Raw genomic sequence first — 22,170 nt, 5'->3', positions numbered from 1 at the left:
CAACCTCCGCCTCCTGGGTTCAGGGTTCAGGCAATTCTCCTGCCTCAGCCTCCTGAGTAGCTGGGATTACAGGCACGCGCCACCATGCCCAGCTAATTTTTTGTATTTTTAGTAGAGACGGGGTTTCACCATGTTGACCAGGATGGTCTCGATCTCTTGACCTCGTGATCCACCCGCCTCGGCCTCCCAAAGTGCTGGGATTACAGGCTTGAGCCACCACGCCCGGCCTCTTGAAATTCTTATTGTAAAGGGGATGCTCGTCATGTGAGCCAGGATTGGATATTGTAAAATATAAGGCATGTGGTAGACTCAGTCACATGCATGATGACAAACAAGGGGAACGCTATGAGTAAAAATGACATTAAATGTGTCTATGGGGTACATAGTAGACATCATTATTGCTTAGAAGTTGTCTTAGAGATAACACCTGGCAGGAGAGAGAAAAGTTACAGTCCCATGAACCTTTGCTACAAACCATGCAGCGGGTGATGCTGTCCACAACTGAGTTTCAGTTCTTGATTCTCTCATTTCTCCACATCATTCTCTGCAGGTGGCATTGGCTGTGTAGGTCGAGACAAGGGCCAGGTCCGAAAATGCCTTGACGTGGTGGAGATCTACAACCCAGATGGGGACTTTTGGCGAGAGGGCCCTCTCATGCCAAGTCCCCTCCTCTCACTCCGCACCAATTCCACCAATGCAGGGGCAGTGGATGGGAAACTCTATGTCTGCGGGGGATTCCATGGAGCAGGTATTGGTCCAGTTTTGAACATTTTGTTAACTCCTTTGGTGCTGATTTGACCTTCTTTAATCCAATCACCACTAACACCCCAGAGAGCAACGTGAGCACTTCAGAAGCATAGCTTTTAGAGTCAGAGACCCTGTGCACAACCTCTGGGTCTGGGCTTCACATTGACAAAGTGAAGCTGGCACATCCATAGGCTGTCATAAGAATTAAACGGAATGTAGTTTATGGCCATACCATCCTGAACACACCCGATCTCGCCTAACTTCAGAAGCTAAGCAGGGTGGGGCCTGGTTAGTACTTGGATGGGAGAACTAAAAGGGAATATAGTTTGTACAGCATCTGGCACATAGCAGACACTTACTATATAGTAGTTGAATATAAAGAGAAGAGAAATGGGAGCGGTAGCCTAATGCCTATGGTGAGACTAGAGAGACTTTAAAATGGAAAGAGCAGATGAAAGTGGAGTACTGGCCACAAATGTTGGATTTTATCTGATCAAGACTCAGAAAATGCTCTTATTCTTACCCCATGACTATCACTTGAAATAAATGGCTTGAAAGCATTTCTAAAATAATACCTAATGCATGTATTTATTACTAAACTTAGTTTCCATATATCTAATTATACCATCACTGCATTCTACAGTATGGATTTATAATTTTTTAATGTAACAGTGAGATTCTAAACTATGCATAAATCTAGTAGGCAGATGCCTTCAAAGTTTGATTAGTGGCATAAGTAAATAAGACAGAATGCAATTATATTAAAAATGACCAACTGTTGAATTATATTCCCACTAACAGAAACACAAGGCCAGTACATACCCATGAAACATGTGCCTCAAGAGCACTTAGAATTTTGGAAGAATGCCAGGTTAAAGTAAAGCTGATCCTGCAGCAAAAAAAAAAAAAAAGCCTTTTGCAAGCCTGCCTTCACTCTTTAAGCACATAATATGTTAGTTAAAGAATAAGATGGTAATTATAAATTAAAACAGACTCAGGAGATATAGGAACCAAATGCAGTGGTTCTCAATTCAAACAGATAATCTGGGAAATTTGAATATGGATCGGGGTGTTAGATTATATTGTGAAATTATTAGTTTTGTTAGGAATAATAATTGCATTACAGTTTTATATAAAATAGAAAGAAAAAATCTGAATAATAAAAATTGTTTAGAAGAATTTATGGGTGAAGGCCAGGTGTGGTGGCTCATGCCTGTAATCTCAGCACTTTGGGAGGCCATGGTGGGTGGATCACAAGGTCAGGAGATCGAGACCATCCTGCCAACATGATGAAACCCTGTCCCTACTAAAAAAAAATGCAAAAATTAGCTAGGCATGGCAGCGCATTTCTGTAATCCCAGCTACTGGGGAGGCTGAGGCAGGAGAATGGCTTGAACCAGGGAGTCAGAGGTTGCAGTGGGCTGAGATCACGCCTTGCACTCCAGCCTGGTAACAGAGCAAGATTCCATCTCAAAAAAAAAAAAAAGAATAAGAATCTATGGATGAAAAAGATATGCTGTCTGAAATTTGTTTTAATCTATTCCAGCAAAAATTATTTTTAATGGCAAGAGGTGGCAAGAATACATTGAAAGTTGTCTTAATAAAAACTTTACTTTTCCTTTCTCTATTTGCTCTTCAAAAGATTTTTCAAAGAGGTTTTTAAAAAATTGTTTTAATCTCTTTTACATTAAACATTACATGCCATGCTTGGGTAAAAATTGTAATCTATCATAGTAGCAAGAAACCTGGCCCAGCAAGGAATCCTAATAGATGCTTAGACTTTAATTTAGTCTAAGGATCTAGAAGACATTCTGTTTTGTCTTGCTTCTTTATCTTTCTTTGTATATTACTGAATTAGAGAATTGATATCCCCCAGTTTTTCAAGCATGTTAAATAAACTCATATCATGAGCTAACCTCTCTTCTTGGTACTATTAATATAATGAACTGGTAATGCTTTCAGCCAAAGGGACTTACTATATGAGCTCTCAAAGTCCATTTTAATTATTTGTTTCTAAGATGGTAGATTGTTTGGGATTCACTGAATGAATTATCACTGGGATGTTATTCAAAATAGAACAATTGTATAATAGCATGCCTATTATGATCTAGAGATCTCATCAACCCTAAAAGAGACACTAAGTGTTTTCTCCTTCTATGACACAGACCTACTTGCCTCATTTACTTTTTCAGAAAACCACAGTTGAGAAAGTAATCTCTTTTAATATAATTAATCAATTCCATAAAAATATATCGAAATATATCGTGAACAGGTATTTGGGATACAATCGAGATTTTCGACATATGGTTGGAAAGATAAATGCATAAACATGTAATAAACATAGTAATTTGTTTTTAGTTTAAATAGTAGGTTGGGCCAGGCACGGTGGCTCGTGCTTGTAATCCCAGCACTTTGGGAGGCCGAGGTAGGCGAATCACAAGGTCAAGAGATCGAGACCATCCTGGCCAACATGGTGAAACTCCATCTCTACTAAAAAATACAAAAATTATGTGGGTGTGGTGCCATGTGCCTATAGTCCCAGCTACTAGGAAGGCTGAGGCAGGAGAATTGCTTGAACCCAGGAGGCGGAGATTGCAGTGAGCCGAGATTGTGCCACTGTACTGCAGCCTGGTGCCTGGCTACAGAGCAAGACTCTGTCTCAAAAAAAAAAAAAAAAAAAAAAAAAAAGTAGGTTAAACACCTGTATTATATCTTCAAGCCCCACTAAAATGATAGTAAGTGGAATAAACAGTTAGACAAAGAGAAGAGACAGGAAAATAGCAACAAAAATTTGGAAGCTAAAAAGCAGCATGAATAGTAACTAAGTAGACCTGAGAAAGTGTAATCCTAACTGGCAACAGAAAAAGCAAAAAACAAACAAAACCCCTGACTTGTAACATGGAACCCCAGATAATCTCAGGAGTTGACAACAAAAGGTAACTCTGGAAATTGAAATGAATATGATGCTGAAAACATGAAGATTAGCTGAAACACAAGAAGACCCCTAATTTCCTGCCCTACTCTTGATAGTGAGACAAAGACTTTCTTTCACCCTGACAAAGACTGAAGTTGAGTTCAGGCATCCAGTAATTTAAAAAGAGATTGAGTGGAAGGTTGCATATTGAATATTGAGGTCCTCAGCCTCCTTCCCTCCCTGGTCCCCAGAATACACACAACCAGACTCTCAGCAAGAGATTGGGAGGTTCTTCTATGGGGGTCTGACCAGCCCCCAACTAAGGCAAAGCCAGATTACCCTGTAGAAAATCTCACAGAAAAAGCCTTTTAGAGCATTCCGCTCTTAAAGATGAGCAAACAGCTAAGGATCACCAAACATTTGAGGAAATGCGTAGACAAAAGATAGAAAGCAAACTGGAGGAAACAGAGGCTGTACCAGGAGAGGTGTTCTCAGAGAAATGAGAGAAAATATTGCATTGATAGAACAGGTAAAGGATACTCAAAACATTTCTTGGAAATTAAAAAATATAGCAGAAATTAAATCTACAATGGAAAATTTGGAAAGTGTAGTAGAGGAAACTTCTCACAAAGCAGAACAAAAAGCAATTATGTTGAAAATTAGTGAAAGAGAAATTGAGGCCAAGAGGTCCAACATTTGAATAATAGGAGTTGGTCAATGGCTAAACAGAGAAAACAGAGGAGAATAAATTATCCATGAAGTAAATTAAAAATTTTTCCCCAAACTGAAGTCATCAGATTTAAAGGGTACACAAATGCCAAGGACAAAGGATGAAAATGGACCCAAACTAAGGTACATCATTGTGATGGTACAGAACATTGGGGAAAAAAATAAAAGGTCATAAAGGTTCCTAAAGAGAAAAAACAATAGTTTTACACAAAGTGCCAAGATTCAGACTTCGAATGATGACATTGGGAGCTAGAAGAAAAATAAGCAAATGCTATTTAAATTTCTATGGGAAAATTACTTTCCACCTACAATTCTATGCCTGCTGAACCATTAAGTGTGAGAGCACGTTTTCAGACATTCAGTCCCTCTAAAATTTTTTTTCCTCTGTGCCCTTTTATCAGGACATGCTTCACCAAAAATGAACATATAAACCAAGAAAGAGACATGGGACCCAAGAACAGAATTAAACATAATAGAGAGAAAAGGAAATCCCTGGAGGATATTGAGGGGAGATTCAAGAAGCTGCACAGCAGCCGAAAGAGCAGCCAGAATAGAATGGAGCCGGTCAAAGGGCTCTGTGAGAGATGCCTTCAAGATTCCAACATTTGGAGAAGAGCAATGAAAGCTAGCAAAAATAAAATATGAGAAAACAGTAAGTTGTGCAGAAAAGGAAGAGTATGGCACACAGTCCATCTGTGAATAGCATTTATAACAATATCATAATAAAATACTCGATACTGAGCTGACCAAAACTATGCCTTAACTGTATTGAAAAATGTGGAAACAGAGCATAGATAGATAGGGTAGGAATGTGAGAGAAAGCCAAGTCCACATTCTTCACAGTGGAAGTCAAGGGTTAATGCCTTCATCTGACAAAGCAAGAGGTGGAAGTAATCTAAAACGTGTTATTTATAGAGACCGTCATCACTGCCAGCAGAATCAGCCAGACTGGAGAGAGAAGCAGTGAATGGGGAGCAGGGCAGGGAACAACTGTTTTTAAGGAATAAGACTTGTAAAGCAGCTCTTTAAATCATGCCAATGTGTAACTAATAAAACAAAACCTAAATTTAAAATATGTAAATATGGTGCATATAATAGAAGAATAACAAGAGAATATTAAGGAAAACATGAACAAGTCAGTCTTTTGGGAGACAACACTCCATGGGTCTTAAGTGCTTCTGCATGTCTTATGAGCAGAGGTACTGACTGTCTTTGTTCTGGGATATTTATTTCTTCAAGCATCTCTGTATAGCATACAGCCGTAGAACATATAGAATCTCCATAGCAAAGGGCAGGCATGTTCACTGGTCATTATGAAAAATTCAGCTTCTCTAAATTCAGCATTTCTCTCCAGTAATGCAACTCATTATTGATTGTACTGGTGTCAGTTGGCACTCTTCATGTTGCCCTGTGAGAATAGGGCAAAAAACAGGCATAATAACTGGCATAAAAATGCTGATATACTAGTTGCTACTATTGCTATGACATTGTCTTTCATTTCTGAGCCAGAAGTCTCATGTCTTCTATCAGCATCCATGAAACTGTAACAGCTTACTTATAAAATCCCAGACTCTTTGCAGTTCTTGACAGAGTCCTAGGACTCACCAACAAGCTTTGTTCTCCACCTCTAACCCAGAATGAGGGAGCCAGTATTGTGTTTCAAAAAGGTCAGAGCTCCTAACACCAATCCTTCACAAACTCTTACAAAATATACAAGAGGGAACACTTCTGAACTCATTCTTTGAGGCCAGTGTTATTCTGATACCAAAATCAGACAAAGGCATTGCAAGAAAACTACAGGTTAGTAGACTTTTTGAATATGGGTGCAAAAATGCACAACAGAATACTAGCAAACTGAATCCAGCGATTTACAAAAAGAATTATAAACAATGACCAAGAAGGATTTATCCCAGAAATGAAAAGTTGGTTTACCATTTGAAAATGAATCAATGTGTGTGAAGAGGGAGAGCATCAGGAAGAATAGCTAATGGATTCTGGGCTTAATACCTGGGTGATGGGTTGATCTGTGCAGCAAAACATCATGGCATACATTTACTTATGTAACAAACCTGCACATCCTGCACATATACCTCGACACTTAAAATAAAAGTTGAAGGAAAAGAAAAAAAATGAATTAATGTAATATACCATATTAATAAAATAAAGGGAAAAAATAGAAAAATTATCTCAATAGATGCAAAGAAAAAAAATAGATGCACCCTTTCATGATATAGATACTTAACAAACTTAGAAATAGAAGGTAACTTCCTCTGCCTAATAAAGGGTATTTATGAAAAATCTACAACTAACATCGTACTTAATGGTAAAAGACTGAAAGGGTTCCCCCTAAAATCAGGAACAAGACATGAATGCCTACTCTTGCACTTCTATTCAGCATTGTACTGGAGGTTCTAATCGTACAATTAGGAAAGAAAAAGAAATATAATGCATCCATATTGGAAAGCAATAACTAATTGCATACAACATAATTTTTTATTTAGAAAATCTTAAGGAATTATTTAAAAAGCTACTAGAGCTAATAGGCAAGTTCAATAAGGTTGCAGGACATAAGATTATATGCCAAAAAATTGTATTTCTATACACTTACAATGAACAATTCAAAATGAAATTAAGAAAACAATTCTGTTTACAACATCAAAAAGAATAAAATACTTAGGAGTAAATTCAACCAGAAAGCACAGGATTTGTACACTGAAAACTTCAAGACATCACTAAAAGGAATTAAAATTCTATATAAATGGTAAGATATTACATACAAAAATTGATAGGATGATCCTAAAATCTATATGGAAATGTAACAGACCCAGAAAAGCCAAAATGATCTTGTAACAAAACAAAAACAAATGATCTTGTAAAAAAATTAGGAAGACCCACACTTCCTAATTCCAAAACTTACTTCAAAGCTATAGTAGTCAAGACCATGTGGTACTTGCATAATGATAGATAAGACGTATTGATCAGTAGAATAGACTTGAGAGTTCAGAAATAAACCCTCCATTTGTGGGCAATTGTTTTTCAACAAGGCTGCCAAGACAAGTCAATGAGGAAAGGATCCTTTTTTCAACAAATGGCGCAGGAATAGTTGGATATCCACATGCAAAATAATGAAGCTGGAGTCCTACCTAACACCATGTACATAAAGGAAGCCAAAGCGGATTAAAAACCTAAACATATGACCTAAAACATAGGCATAAATCTTGAATTAGATGATGCTTTCTTCTTGAATTAGATGATGCAGCTTCTGTGGAAAAGTCTGGCAGTTCCTCAAGAGGTTAACACAGAGTTGCCATACAATGCAGCAATCCCACTCCTAGGTATATATCCAAGAGAATTGAAAATATTATGCCCACCCTTGTACATGAATGTTCATAGCAGCAGTATTCATCTCAGCCAAAAAGTAGAAAACAACACAAGTGTCCATCCACAGATGAATGGATAAATAAATATGGTCTATTTAAACAGTGGAATATCATTTGGCAATAAAAAGGAACGAAGTACTAATAGATACTACAACATAGATGAACCTGGAAAGCATTATGCTAAGTGAAAGAAGACAATCACAAAAGACCACATATCACATGATTCCATTTCTATGAAATGTCCAAAAAAGGCAGATGGATAGAGACAGAAAGTAGATTTGTGATTGCTAGGAAGTGGAGAAAGGGTGAATGGGTAGTGACTGCTAATGGGCACAGGATTTATTTTGGGAGTGATGAAAATGTTCTGAAGTTAGATAGTGGTGATGGTTGCACAACTCTGTGAATAAAAAAACATTGTATTATACACTTAAGGGGTGAATTTTATGATACGTGAACTATACCTCAATAAAGCTGTTGTTAAAGTGAAAAAGTCAGAGCTCTCTCTCTTCTTTCCCTCACAGTAATCAGCTTGGTGTTTGACACTAACAAGAATTAAGCTGAACTGCCCATGGGAAGGGTCTATGGAGGCAGATTCCTTGAGTGAAAGAGGCAGAAATGGCCCATTCCAGAGATAGAGTTAGGATTCCTGAGACAGAGAAGACAGTGGTGGCAGATGACACCTAGTGGCAGGAAACTATTACTTGCTATAAGAACATCCAAGGGATGACAACACTGTGGCCTTAGGTAGTTGCAAAAGATTCCTGTGGTTGGCACACAGAAATTCTGCCTTTTAAGGGACCCTGTGTGCTTGGACAGAGGGCATCTTGGTGATAACCATAATGAAGTGACTACCAAAGAACCACTCTCATGTTTTCTAGCTCAACTGTGCTCCCAGGATTCTCGTATATCTCACAAAGAGGAGTTACTCCCAGAGGACTCAGCCTTCTCCCTGATGACAAAGCCCCCACTTGGCTCTTGTTCCACTTGCTGGTTCTTTGAGACTCAATTGCATCTTCCTGCCAGGCTCTGGTTTCTGCCTGCTTCCCCAAACTCTGGTGCAGGGTCCCTCACTCCCCGTGACAGCAGCTCATCAGCATACACACTTGTTTGACACCTGAGGCTGTCTTTCCTTCCTCCTGGATATCAGGGGAGCTCAGAGAGCAGGCTGAGGGAGCAGGGAGGCCTCCTGTTTCTCCACTTCAACTCTATACTGGCTGCTAGTGGGCCCCACTCTGGGCAGGGGGATTTCTTCCCAGAGTACTAAGCCTTCCCAGAAGGCTAAGTCCCTTCTGCCTTCATCTCATCTGTGCCATTTTCGTCATGTTTGGCTAACTTCTAGGGGACCCAAGCAACATTTTCACCTTAGTCTCAGCCCCTCCAAATCTTTCTTCCTTCACCTGGAACTGAAAAGGCTCTCTGCCTCCCCTATCTGTCCAGCAAGAACTTCCCTCAAATCACCCCTCTGCCTCCTCTAGTTTAGCCTTGTGGGCACAGTCTTAATGGTGAAAAGCCTCTAGAGGACAAATTCGAATTATCAGAAAGAAAATGCACTGGGAAGTACTTCAAAAATGAGTTCTTTCACTAACAAATGCAGATTAAAATTGACAGCTGACAGTTACCTGGTTACTCTGTGCTAGGGACCATTCTAAGCAGTTTGCATGTGTTAATTTATTTGATTCTCTCAACAGCCTACAACGTGGAAACTATTATTTCCCTTATTTTAAAGATGCAGAAACTGATGCCATCTAAAGAAGTCAAGCAGAGGGTAAATGTTAAATTTGGGATTCAAACCTAGATAGTCTGGCCCCAAAGTCTATATTTTTAGCAGTAGGCTAAACTGTCTCTCCATACCAGACAAATCAAATCAGAATATTTGGTTATGAGGCATGGGCATCAATATTTTATTAAAGTCTTCAGATTATTCTAACATGCAGTCAGGGTTAAGAGCCACTGCACTGGCTGATGTCAGTTGGGTTTTCACTCAACAAACCTTTATTGAATGCCTTTCTAAGTAGTAAGCCCCTGTTAATCCCAGAGATACAAGTACAAACATGTTTGGTTCCAGCCCTAACAGAGCTAACTGAGGGCAAAATAAGGAAGTTGCTGTATTGGTGGGATGACGGACTCAGCTTCTTAGAATGTAGCTATGCTCCTTCAAGAAATAGCTGATTCTAGGTTTGGAGCACAGAAACTGCAAGGTGAGATTCGGACATCCTGTTACAACAGAAAGCAGCTACGTTGTCAAAGACTTAAGGGAGTCATGAAAAGGCAGAGAAACCAGCCTAAAAGGGCAGTCACTGGCCAAATTTAAAATAATTCAAACATCGAAAATCATACTTGACTGAAACACATTGAATCAAAAGGCAGCTAATAACTGTAGAAGTCATGATAGAAGGATAGCCAAGATTCTAATGTGTATAATGGTTGGTTCAGTTAGAAATCATCAATGGATGCTAAAAGCATTGGTTGAAAGGTTATAAAGAATAGAATAGTCACATGGCACTGAAGTATTACCCAGTAAATCACAGACTAATTGCAGCATGAAAAAATATTTACTTTTACAATGGAGAAATTGGATGCTCACCACTGTAACCAAATAATCATCATTAATAATGATATAATTTCATAGTATTTTCTTCCTGTATCATTCAGTATAGAGTTTTCTCATGTCCCCACCACTACCAAAATACTTAACTTGTGTCTAATCAAACCTCTACATTTTACCTCCAGCTTATAGGAAATAGAGGAAGAACAAAGTAAAGGACTCTATGAGGAGACAGATGAATTCACCGTATGGGACAATTTTCCTCCTTTTTAGAATAAAATATTCCTCTCTTGAGGTCTAGCCAATGTTCCCTGTGATTAAATTCAGGTTATTCATTCCTGGCTGGAATGTTACATTACTGATATATGTCCATCTCAGGACATCACATCTGGAGGCAAACTGTGTCCCTCTACCCCTCACTGTCAATGTTCATTTTAATTACCTAGTCAAGATACGGTCTAATTTCATCACTGTGTAGTTACTATTTTTCCTTTCCAAATAATAGAAAATGTGGAAGAGATCCTATAACACCATGTAGTTTACTTTCTCCACTTAAGTTGTCTCCCAGAAATCTTTTCCATGTTAGATAGTAGAGGCTGTCCTTATTCATTTTTATGGTGTATGTACCACAGGACCTCTGTTCTTTTTGTGTGTGTTAGTTTGTTACACTTTTAATTAATTAATTAATTTTTAACTTTTAGGTTCTGGGTAAATGTGCAGGTTTGTTTTATAGGCAAATTGTGAGTCACAGTAGTTTGGTGTACAGATTATTTCATCATCCAATTTCTTGTTCCTCATTCTCCTCACCCTCCTCCCACCCTCTGCCCTTAAGTAGGCCATGGTGTCCGTTGTTCCCTTCTTTGTGTCCATGTGTACTTAATGTTTAGCTCCAACTTATAAGTGAGAATACACAGTGTTTGTTTTTTTGTTCCTGTGTTAGCTTGCTTAGGATGATGGCCTCCAGCTCCATCCATGTTGCTGTAGATGACATGATGTTCCTTTTTATGGCAGCATAGTATTCCATGGTGTCTACCACAGTTTCTTTTTTTTGTTTGTTTGTTTGTTTTTGTTTTTTTTTTGAGACGGAGTTTCACTCATGTTACCCAGGCTGAAGTGCAATGGCGCGATCTCGGCTCACCGCAACCTCCGCCTCCTGGGTTCAGGCAATTCTCCTGCCTCAGCCTCCTGAGTAGCTGGGATTACAGGCACGCACCACCATGCCCAGCTAATTTTTTGTAGTTTTAGTAGAGACGGGGTTTCACCGTGTTGACCAGGATGGTCTCGATCTCTTGACCTCGTGATCCACCCGCCTCAGCCTCCCAAAGTGCTGGGATTACAGGCTTGAGCCACCGCGCCCGGCCGACCACAGTTTCTTTATCTGGTCTACCACTGATGGCATTTAGGTTGATTCCAGGTCTTTGCTATTGTGAATAGTTCTGCAGTGAGAATACACATGCATTGTGTCTTTATGGTAGAATGATTTATGTTCCTTTGGGTATATACCCAATAATGGGATTGCTTGGTCAAATGATAGTTCTGTTTTAAGTTCTTTGAGAAAGCACCAAACTGCTTTCCACAATGGCAGAACTAATTTATATTCCTACCAGCAGTGTATAAGCATTCCTTTTTCTCCGCAACCTTGCCAGCATCTGCTATTTTTCACTTTTTAGTAATAGCCATTATGACTGGTGAGAGATGGTATCTCACTGTGATTTTAATTTGTATTTCTCTAATGATTATTGATATTAAGCATATTTAATATGCTTGTTGGCTGTGTGCATATGTCTTCTTGTGAAAAGTATCTGTTTGTGTCCTCTCCCCACTTTTTAATGGGGCTGTTTGGTTTTTGCTTGTTAATTTGTTTAAGTTCCTTATACATTCTGGATATTAGACCTTTGTCAATGCATAGTTTAAAAATATTTTCTCCATTCTACAGTTGTTTGTTTACTCTGTTAATAGTTTCTTTTGCTCTGCAGAAGCTCTTTAATTAGGTCGCATTTGTCAATTTTTATTTTAGTTGCAATTGCTTTTGGCATCTTTGTCATGAAATTTTTGCCAGAGTCTATGTCCAGAATGGTATTTCCTATGTTATATTCCAGAGTTTTATAGTTTTAATCTATACATTTAAGTCTTTAATCCATCTTGAGTTGATTTTTGTATATGGTGTAAGGAAGGGGTCCAGTTTCAATATTCTGCATATGGCTAGCCAGTTATCCCAGCACCATTTATTGAATAGAGAGTCCCTTCCCCATTGCTTATGTTTACCAACCTTGTTGACTATCAGATGGTTGTAGGTGTGAAGCATTATTTCTGAGCTCTCTATTCTGTTGCATTACGATCTCTTTTCTTCACCTTTTGCTGAGACAACTTCCCAATATCTCTTTGGGCCAAAACGTAGGGCCATTCCCTGATTTTAACAACAGACTGGAATACTGGGTTCTAGTCAGGACAGAGTCAGCACATTCCATCCTATCTGTCCCACTAAAGGCAACTAAACCCCCTGGCCAGATACCTGGAGCAGCAATCTGAGAACTGTGAAAAGTAAATGGTAGTGGGCACATTGGGGAAGGAAATCAGAACTTGAAATACCACCAAATCAGCAATAATTGTCTCACCTTTTTCCCTTGATATCTCCTTGCCTGGACTCAAAGACAGCCTGAAACCTGGAACTTCATAACAAGTATGGACAGAAACTCTAAGATAACCCCTCTTTTTCTGTTCCAAAGGAGGAGGAAAGAGGGCTCCTATGGGTCAGACAGAGTGGGCCATTTTTCTTTCTTTTTTCTTTTTTTCATTCTTTACCCCACCCACTTCCCAAGCCCCCAGGCAATCCCAGGTGGTAACAGCAGCAGGGACTGGGCTGGCCCCCTTCTCTCTGACCAGGGAAACTTTGGTTGCAAGAGTCTGAGTAAAGTCCCCAGTGCTTTTCTGTTGTGGTCTAATTACCACATCACCTTGAAGGCATGCATGTTCATGGAAAGTGTGCAGCAGAACAAAGAATCCAAAGCTTCAGCTTTTTAGCCAGAAGGGCAGGAAGGGGCATAAGGATGTTCCTGGGATCAGGAAATGTGAGGAAGATTGCAAATAGGAGGGAGCTCAAGAAAGTGATCTCATAAAGTTGGATGTGAGCTCCTGGGCCACACACAAATGATTTAGCCCTAAAATGTCTACCAAAGCCTTTGAAATCTGAGCTGACATTGGAAACACGGCCCACAGAAGGTAGCTAGGAACTTGTGGCCTACCTAACAGGGTCAGTTTTTTATTTTCTGCTAATACAAATAAAAAAAAAAAATCAACATTTTCCACAGCATTTAAACAAGACCTAGAATCATATAGTATAATATTCAAAATGCCTAGCCTACAATCCACAGTTACTTGATTTACCAGGAACCAAGAAAATATCAGCATCGTGCAAGAGGGAAGAAAACCAACAGATACTAACACCAAGATGGCACAAATTTTGAAATAACTAGGCAGAGACTTTAAAGCAGTCTCTAAGCCTTAGTGCTCCAGGAAGTAAGAGTGACCACTTTTGAAAGGGATGTAGGCCAGGTGCAGTGGCTCATGCCTGTAATCCCAGCACTTTGGGAGGCTGAGGTGGGTGGATCACCTGAGGTCAGGAGTTCAAGACTAGCCTGGCCAATATGGGATACCCCATCTCTACCAAAAATACGAAAATTAGCTAGGCATAGTGGTACGCTCCTGTAGTCCCAGCTACTTGGGAAGCTGAGGCAGGAGAATTGCTTAAATCTGGGAGATGGAGGTTGCAGTAAGCCAAGATCATGCCACTGCACTCCAGCTTGGACGACAGAGCAAGACTCCATCTCAAAAAATGAAGAAAAAAAAAGGTATATAAAGTCTCAGTTTCAACAGAAAATCAGTCTCAGCAGAGAAATAGAAGTTATGTTTTAAAAAAAGGAAGAACCAAATGGAAAATTTTAAACTGAAAAGAAAATAACTGAAATTTTTAAATGGCTGAATGAGCTCAATAGCATAATGGAGACAGCAGGGAAGAGCAAGTGCATTTGAAGACAGACAAATAAAAATTACCCAATCTAAATAACAAAGAGAAAAAAATTGAAAAAGTGGACATAGCTCAGGGACAATACCAAAAGGCCTAATATTAACATCATCATATCCCAAAAGGAGAGAAGAAAGAATGTGAGTACAGAAAAATGTATTTGAAGAAATAATGGATGAAATTTGCCAAATTTGACTGGACATAAATTTATAGATATAAAAAGCCCACAAAACTAAAAACAGAATAAACTTGGAAAAACCCACATGAAAACACATTATAATCAACCAAAGGTAAAGAAAACAATTCTTGAAAGAAACCAGAGAAAAACAACAGATAACAATGAACGAACAATTATTAGAATACCTGGATTTTTCAAACCATGAAGGCCAGAAGGCCATGGAACAGAACTTTTAAAGCATTAATTAATGAACTGTCTGGATTCTATATCCAGCAAAAATATTCTTCAGAATGAGGACAAAATTAAGATATTCTTAAATGAAGGAAAACTAAGATAATTTATTCCCAGCAGACCTACTCATAAGAGAGCTAAAGAAAGCTCTTCAGATGGAAAGCAAATGATACCATAGAGAAACCTGGAACCTCAGGAGTCAAGGCAAAGAAACAGAAATGACAAATACATGGGTAAATATAATGGACTGCTTTTCTTGTCTTCAGTTCTCTAGAATATGTATGACTGTTGATAGCAAAAAACATTGGCATTTTCTAATGGTATTTTCAATGCATGTTTACATTATATGGCAAGGGTCGTTTCCCTGGGCCATGTTTGTGACAACAATTACAACCTAGATGGGGAGGGTAAGGGACTCCTGTGGTGGAAAGAGTCACACATTCCACTTGAAGTGATAAAACGTTACACCAAAGTAGTCTGTTAAAAATTAAGTATGTATATATGCTTTGAGCAACTACTAAAAAAAAAAAAATCCCTATATAAGGAAGTATAGTCAAAAACACAAAAGATAAAATGGAATATTTAAAATAATCCAAAAAGAAGGCAAAAAAGAGCAAACAAAGGGAAAAAAATTGTTTTTTTGAGACAGAGTCTTGCTCTGTCACCCAAGCTGGCATACAGTGGCGCGATCTCTGCTCACTGCAACCTCCGCCTCCTGAGTGCAAGCAATTCTCCTGCCTCAGGCTCCTGAGTAGCTGGGATTACAGGCATGTGCCACCACCCCCGGCTAATTTTTGTATTTTTAGTAGAGACAGCGTTTCACCATGTTGGCCAGCTAGTCTTGAACTCATGACCTCGTGATCCACCCGCCTCAGCCTCCCAAAGTGTGAGGATTACAGGTGTGAGCCACCAAATTTTTTAAATAATAAAACAGTAGACCTAAGTCCAAATGTATCAATATTTATTAAATATAATCGTCTAAACCAGGGGTTGGCAAACAATAGCTCACAGGTGAATCTGGCCCACCACCATTTTTATAAATAAAATTTTACTGGAAAACACCTACACCTATTCACTTACATCTGGAGTCTAAACAAATTAATTACAAGACAAAGATTGTCATGATGGATAAAGAAACCAGACCCATGTATACTGTATACTGTATACAAGAAATCAAATTAAATAGAAAGCCATATGTAGATTAAAAGTAGAAGTAGGGAAAAGATATGCCATGCATAAACTACTCAGAATAACAATGGAGTGGCTGTATTAATATTAGGCAAAGTAAATTACCAGGGGTAAAAAGGAACGTTCCATAATAATAAAATGATTAATTTGCTTAGAAGATATAGCCATGCTAAATGTATATGCATCTAACAAAAAGCCTTAAAACACATGAAACTAAAATTGATGGAATGGAAGAGAAGAAATGAACAAACTCATATATGTAGTTGGAGACTTCAACATTCTGCTTTCATTAAACAATAGAATAAGTAGTCAGAAAACAAACAAGGACATAGAATAACTGAACACCACCACCAATCAACTGGATCTTACTGACATTCATAGAATAAGAATACTTCATCCAACAATAGTAGAATATACATTCTTTTCAACTGCACACAGAATAGTCATCAAGATAGACCATATCTTAGTCATAAACCAAATCTTAAGTTCTTAAAAGGATTAAAACCACAAAAAATATGCTCACTGACCATAATGCCATTAAACTTGAAATCAAATACAGAATAACAGGAAGATAACTGGAAATTAAACAACGTATTTCCAATAATGCATGTGCCAAAGACAACATTTCAAGGGAAATTAGAAAATATTTTGAACTAAGCAAAAACAAAAATAGAATAAAGGTCTCAAATCAACAATCTGAGCTTCTACCATAAGAAACTAGATAAAAAAGAAAAACATAGACCCAAAGCAAGTGAAAAAAGGAAATAAAGATAACAGCAGAAATTAAAAACAAAGGAACAATTGAGAATATAAATGAGCCAAAAACTGTTTTTTCTAAAAGAACAACAAAATAAACCTCTAGCTAAACTGAAAATGACAAAAGTAGAAAAGACACAAATTGCCAATAATCAGGAATGAAAGAAAGAATATTATTACAGACCTTACAGACGTCAGCAGGCTAATAAGGGGAATCCTACAAACAACTCTATAGATAAATTTCACAGCTAAGATAAAATGGACAAATTCCTCAAAACCCCATGAACTACCAAAGCTCACCTATGAAGAACAAATGATGTTGAAACATTTGGATATCCACGTGCAAAAAAAGAACCATAGCCTATTCCTCACACCTTATACAAAAACTAACTCATAATTTATCTAAATATAACATAAAACTTTAAAAATTCTAGAAGATCACATAGAAGAAAATCTTCATGACCTTAGATTAGGCAAATTGTTCTAAATTGTGACACTGAAAATGTGATCCATAAAGGAAAAATGAATAGATTGAAATTCATCAAAATGAAAAACTTTTGCTGTGCAAAAGACAGTTGAGAATGAAAAGAATTACTGCAAACTCTGAAAAAACATTTGCAAACCACACGTCCAACAGACTTCTTTCCAGAACATGGAAAGAATCCTCAAAACTCAACAATAAGGAAATAAACACAGGAATGAATAAATGGGCAAAAGAGTTGTGCAGACAGTTCACTAAAGAAGATATGTAGATATGAAATAAGATGTTCAACAACATTAGCCATTAGAGAAATGCAAATTAAAACCCAATGAGATATCACTACACAACTACACAAGTATTTGAACGGCTAAGTGTTTTTAATACAACATGAAGAGCTGATGAGAGTGTAGAGCAACAAAAACTCTCAGTTATTACAGTTGGGAATGTGAAATGGTACAGCCACCCTGAAAAAGAGTTGAAATTTCTTATAAAGTTAAAATATATTTACCACATGACCCAGAACATAGTATTAGTATTTACCCAAGAAAAAACTTATAATAACACAAAATTATAAATGAATATTTAGAGTAGCTCTATTTATAATTGCCAACATTGGAAACAATCCAAATGTCCTTAAATAGATAAATGAATAAACAAACTGTGGTACAACCATACAGTGGAATACTACTTAGCAATAAAAAGGGACAGACTAACAAAACAGCCACCATGTGGATGAATATCAGAGACACTGCTGAGTCTAAGAAGCCAGACTCAAAACTTTACATTCTGTATTGTTCTGTTCATATGACTTTCTAGAAAAGGCAAAACTACAGGGACAGAGAATAGAGTTTCTTGGAAGAATGAAACATTGTGGTGGTGGCTACACAAATCTACGCAAACTCTTGCAACTGTAGACTCCCCAGAAAGTTAGTTTTACTGTATGCAAATTTTTAATATAATAAAAAGCAGAGTGGACATATCCTCCTAAGTACTTAGAATGGCAATTCTAGAATTTATGTCTGCATACATATGTGTAGGCTGAGCATTTGAACCTCACGGGTAGACCACCACACTCTTCCAACCTTGCTGGTGGAGGGCCTAACCCTTTATCATAATTTCATCTCCTAGGCCTTCCACTTGTGCTAAACAAAGCTTTAACCATTCGCATGGCATTGAAACATGATTTCAACTGGAGACAACAGCATGCCCTGTCAGAACTTCTTGAATAATTTTTTACTGAATTGTGAACGTGGCCATTCTTAGTTTCCTAAAAGTCAGGAACACTGTCTTCCATTTAAAGTATCTTTATTCAGTCGCTAATTACTTTTTGGTGCTTAATGCCTGCTGTGGTTTGAGTTTGTCCTCTCTAAAACTCATGCTGAAATTTAGTCCCCAGTGTGGTGGTGTTGGAGGTGGGGCCTGGTGGGAGGTGTCTGGTCATGGATCCCTCATGAATAGATTAACACCCTCCTTTGGGGGTGAACTTGGGCTCTCAGAAGAATGAATTAGTTCCTGGGAGAGGGAGTTGTTAAAAACAGTCTGGCTTCCTTGTTTTCTCTTTTACTGCTTCCCTGTCCCTGTGACCTCTTTGCACATGCCCACTCCCCTTCTACCTTCTGCCATGCGTTGAAACAGCCAAGGCCCTTACCAGATGCAGATCCCCAATCTTGAACTTTCCAGCCACCACAATCTTGAGCCAAATAAATGTCTTTTCTTTATAAACTATCCAGTCCTGGGTAGTCTGTTACAGCAACAGTAAGTACACTAAGACATTGCCTTTTGGAGGAAGTTAGTATGGTGCTGATGGGTCTAAATCTAATACCTGCATGAGATTTTTGTCTTCCCACTTTGCTGTTTTTCAGATCGCCATGAGGTTATCTCCAAAGAAATATTGGAGCTCGACCCATGGGAAAACCAGTGGAATGTTGTAGCCATCAATGTCCTCATGCATGACAGCTATGATGTCTGCCTGGTGGCCAGGATGAATCCCCGAGACCTCATCCCCCCACCTTCAGATTTGGTGGAAGAAGACAATGAGCACTGAGTGACCTTGCTGGAGGACCTCCCACTGTGTCTGCACACAAGGCCTTCAGAACGGAGGGGACCCACAGCATCTCTGTCATTGCAGACATGTGCATTGCATGCGTAGTGGCCTGTGTGTGAAGAAGCAGTGTGTGCTCGGCACTGGGCAGGGAGCATGGGGAGTCTCCCTTCAGGGACTTCCGGGTCTGATAGGATAAATAAGACACTACAAGGTAGTGGTGATGATGGCCACAGGAGGGACACAGGGCAACAGGAGGGCAGAAGATGGAGGGTCTCACTCTGCTGGGGACTCATGAACAGCATTGCCAAAGAGCAGACCTTTTATTGGTGGTACAGTCAATGATGAGCTGTACAGTCATGGGTACAGTCAATGATCAGTTCATGGAAACAGCCGAGCAAGGACCCAGAGGTAGAAGGCTTGTGCCTGTCTCCAGCATCCTGGCTGGGCCAGATAGCCTAGGACACAGGGTTTGCTCCCAAGGCTGGAAAAGTAGGTTGTAGCTAAATGACCAACCCCTGAAAGAATGAGGAGTTGGACCTGGTTTGTAAGCCAGGGAATTGCCTTAAAACAGTGATGTTAAGGGAGACTGCTCTCTGTGCTCTGTTCCAGCTTCAGTCTTATAAACATTGGCCATTCTCCTTCAGAATCCCCTTCTACTCAAGCAACATCACCCAGCAGCAGGGCTAGCTATGGCTACCAGCCCCTAACAGCCAAGGCACTCAAGCCAGACCACAGTGAGCAGAGAATCCTGCCCTGGGTTGAATCTGTCTGAGACAGGGATGTGGGGTTCTGCAGCCTGGTCTACTCCAAGGCTGACAAGGAGTGTCCTGGACTAGGCTTGCCCAGGGTGCCTTTGCCCACCTCTCAGACACACAAGACCTTCTGCAGGGCAGCTCTGGCTGAACAGGACTGGCCCAAGCCACTCAAGCAGGCTCTAGCTGAGGACAGGGAAAGCAGCATCTCTTCCAGCTGCTGCCACCCCTGTGACCTGGCCTTTGCAGTAAAGATGGAGCCATCCACTTCAGCCCGCAATTGAGTACAATCAAAAGACCGTCACTCCCAAAATGTATGTTTGAAATGACATTTAAATGACACAAGGGAAGTCCGTCTATCTTACTTCCTGTCTCAAATTCTGGAAGCACAGTGGATTCAATGAGTGCATCTGCATAGCTGTTCTTCAGCAACATCTCCTAAGAGTTTCACATTGCACAAGGCTCTTTTGGAAGCAGGAGTGGTCAGTAAATTCAGAGGGAGACAAACTGTAAGTAGAGACAGCTTTCTTTGGTGCTGAGCTATGTGACTGTGATGACTGCTAGCTTGTGTCCCCAGGTTCCAGCTGCCAACCAGGCAGGACAGGCAGGTCTTGCCAAAACTGGAGCCTATTGGAAATCTATTTCTGCCACCAAGGAGAGAGACCAGGAGACCCAGCGTAGGTTGGCCCCAAGTAGGCTCGACTCTAGGAGGGTGGGAGCCCTGCCTTTCTCTTCGCACCTGCACCCTAAGTGCACACGCAGTACCTGGCATGTGGATGACCTTTGGGTAGCCGGCATGGGGCAGTGTTTCTCAACCAGAGGGCCTGAGCCCTGAGCATGTCCAGAAATCTGAGTTAGTGAGCTTACTCTTTCCCCAGGAGATGGTCATGATCTGTGCGTTCTTTTTCTTGCTGCAAAGATGTTCCTCCAAGCTGCTGTGTTGGCTGTCGGTTCCAGGGTGGAGGGCAGCCTCCGCAGGGCCTCTACTTCCTGTATTCCTCTTCACAGAGTCACTTTGCCTACTCTACCTGCTTGAACAGTCCAGAAAGCTGCTGTGTCTCCCTGGTTCAAGAAGGCCTTGTTGGCATGGCATGGCATATCTTCTAGATGCTTTGGGTTCAAGATCTGGGCTCTAGCACCAGCTCTGCTACTTAGCTAACCATGTGAGCTCAGGCAAGATGACCTTTCTAAAGCCTCATTTTCCTCATATGCAGAGTGGGAAGGAAAATATTAATACATACTTTATAGGGTTGATGTGAGGATTGAGTAAGTGCTGAGCAAAGTGCCTGTGAAATCCTGAAATAATAAGCATGCTTTAGCTGCCATTATTATTATCACAATCAGCACTTCCCAAAGCAAGGTGCCCAAAACAGACCCAGTGCTTTAATGCAGTCCCTTGGGATTTTAGGGGCAGATGTGCATATGGCTTGAGATGGTTCTTAATTTCCCATACCTTGCTGCTTGGCTTCTCCAGTTGGCAGCTAAGAGTCAAGCAAGGGTTTACTCAGATCTCAGGCCCCCGATGCCCTGGATGGACACATGGCAGCTCAGCAGAGGCACCTGAGGGTCGCACTAGGTGAGACTATCACCCACCTGTGGGAGGCAAGATAAATGGGTAAACACCATTCCTGTCTAATGCAAGGTCTGAGCAGTGTCCCAGTGGACCTTTCCAGAAAGGGCCGAGAGAGGACCAAGAAGGCGTATGACCTCTGCTGGAGCCAGGACGGTGGTGACCAGGACCTGGCTTAGCACCGAAGGGAGGCAGGCATCAATGGGCAGGATTTATCAAACTTCTTCTGAGGAACCCCCGAGGTCAAAATCAGTGCTTTGCAGATTTCAGATGTCTGAGCTTGATTTTTCTTTGATTCTATCAAAGAAACAACAGATTGCTTGCCTGGGCTAGTGCTTATTTTAAGCTCTTGGTGCTTCTTGTCTGACTTCTGTATTTGCAATTAAAAACAACATGGCCAGCTGGGTGCGGTGGCTCACGCCTGTAATCCCAGCACTTTGGGAGGCGGAGGCAGGTGGATCACGAGGTCAAGAGATCAAGACCATCCTGGCCAACATGGTGAAACCCCGTCTCTACTAAAAATACAAAAATTAGCTGGGCATGGTGGCACGTGCCTGTAGTCCCAGCTACTCAGGAGGCTGAGGCAGGAGAATTGCTTGAACCTGGGAGGTGGAGGTTTCAGTGAGCCGAGATT

General features: G+C 40.0%; 1 protein-coding gene across 1 annotated transcript in view; it reads left to right on the top strand.

Moving 5' to 3' along the window:
- Positions 1-19,519, top strand: part of KBTBD12 (kelch repeat and BTB domain containing 12) — a 66,670-nt gene extending 47,151 nt beyond the window's left edge. The window contains exons 5-6 of the mRNA XM_032267956.1: positions 551-748; positions 19,033-19,519. Coding sequence (XP_032123847.1) covers positions 551-748; positions 19,033-19,214 — 380 coding nt within the window. The 3' untranslated portion in view covers positions 19,215-19,519. The remainder of the gene's footprint in view (positions 1-550; positions 749-19,032) is intronic.
- The last annotated feature ends 2,651 nt before the right edge of the window (positions 19,520-22,170 follow it).

The sequence above is a fragment of the Sapajus apella genome, unplaced genomic scaffold (genome assembly GCF_009761245.1).
Source record: "Sapajus apella isolate SASKATOON/1434 unplaced genomic scaffold, GSC_monkey_1.0 scaffold174, whole genome shotgun sequence".
In the NCBI taxonomy this organism is placed as follows: domain Eukaryota; kingdom Metazoa; phylum Chordata; class Mammalia; order Primates; family Cebidae; genus Sapajus; species Sapajus apella.
The sequence above is the reverse complement of the archived record's forward strand: the minus strand, read 5'-3'. Positions and strand labels throughout refer to the sequence as shown.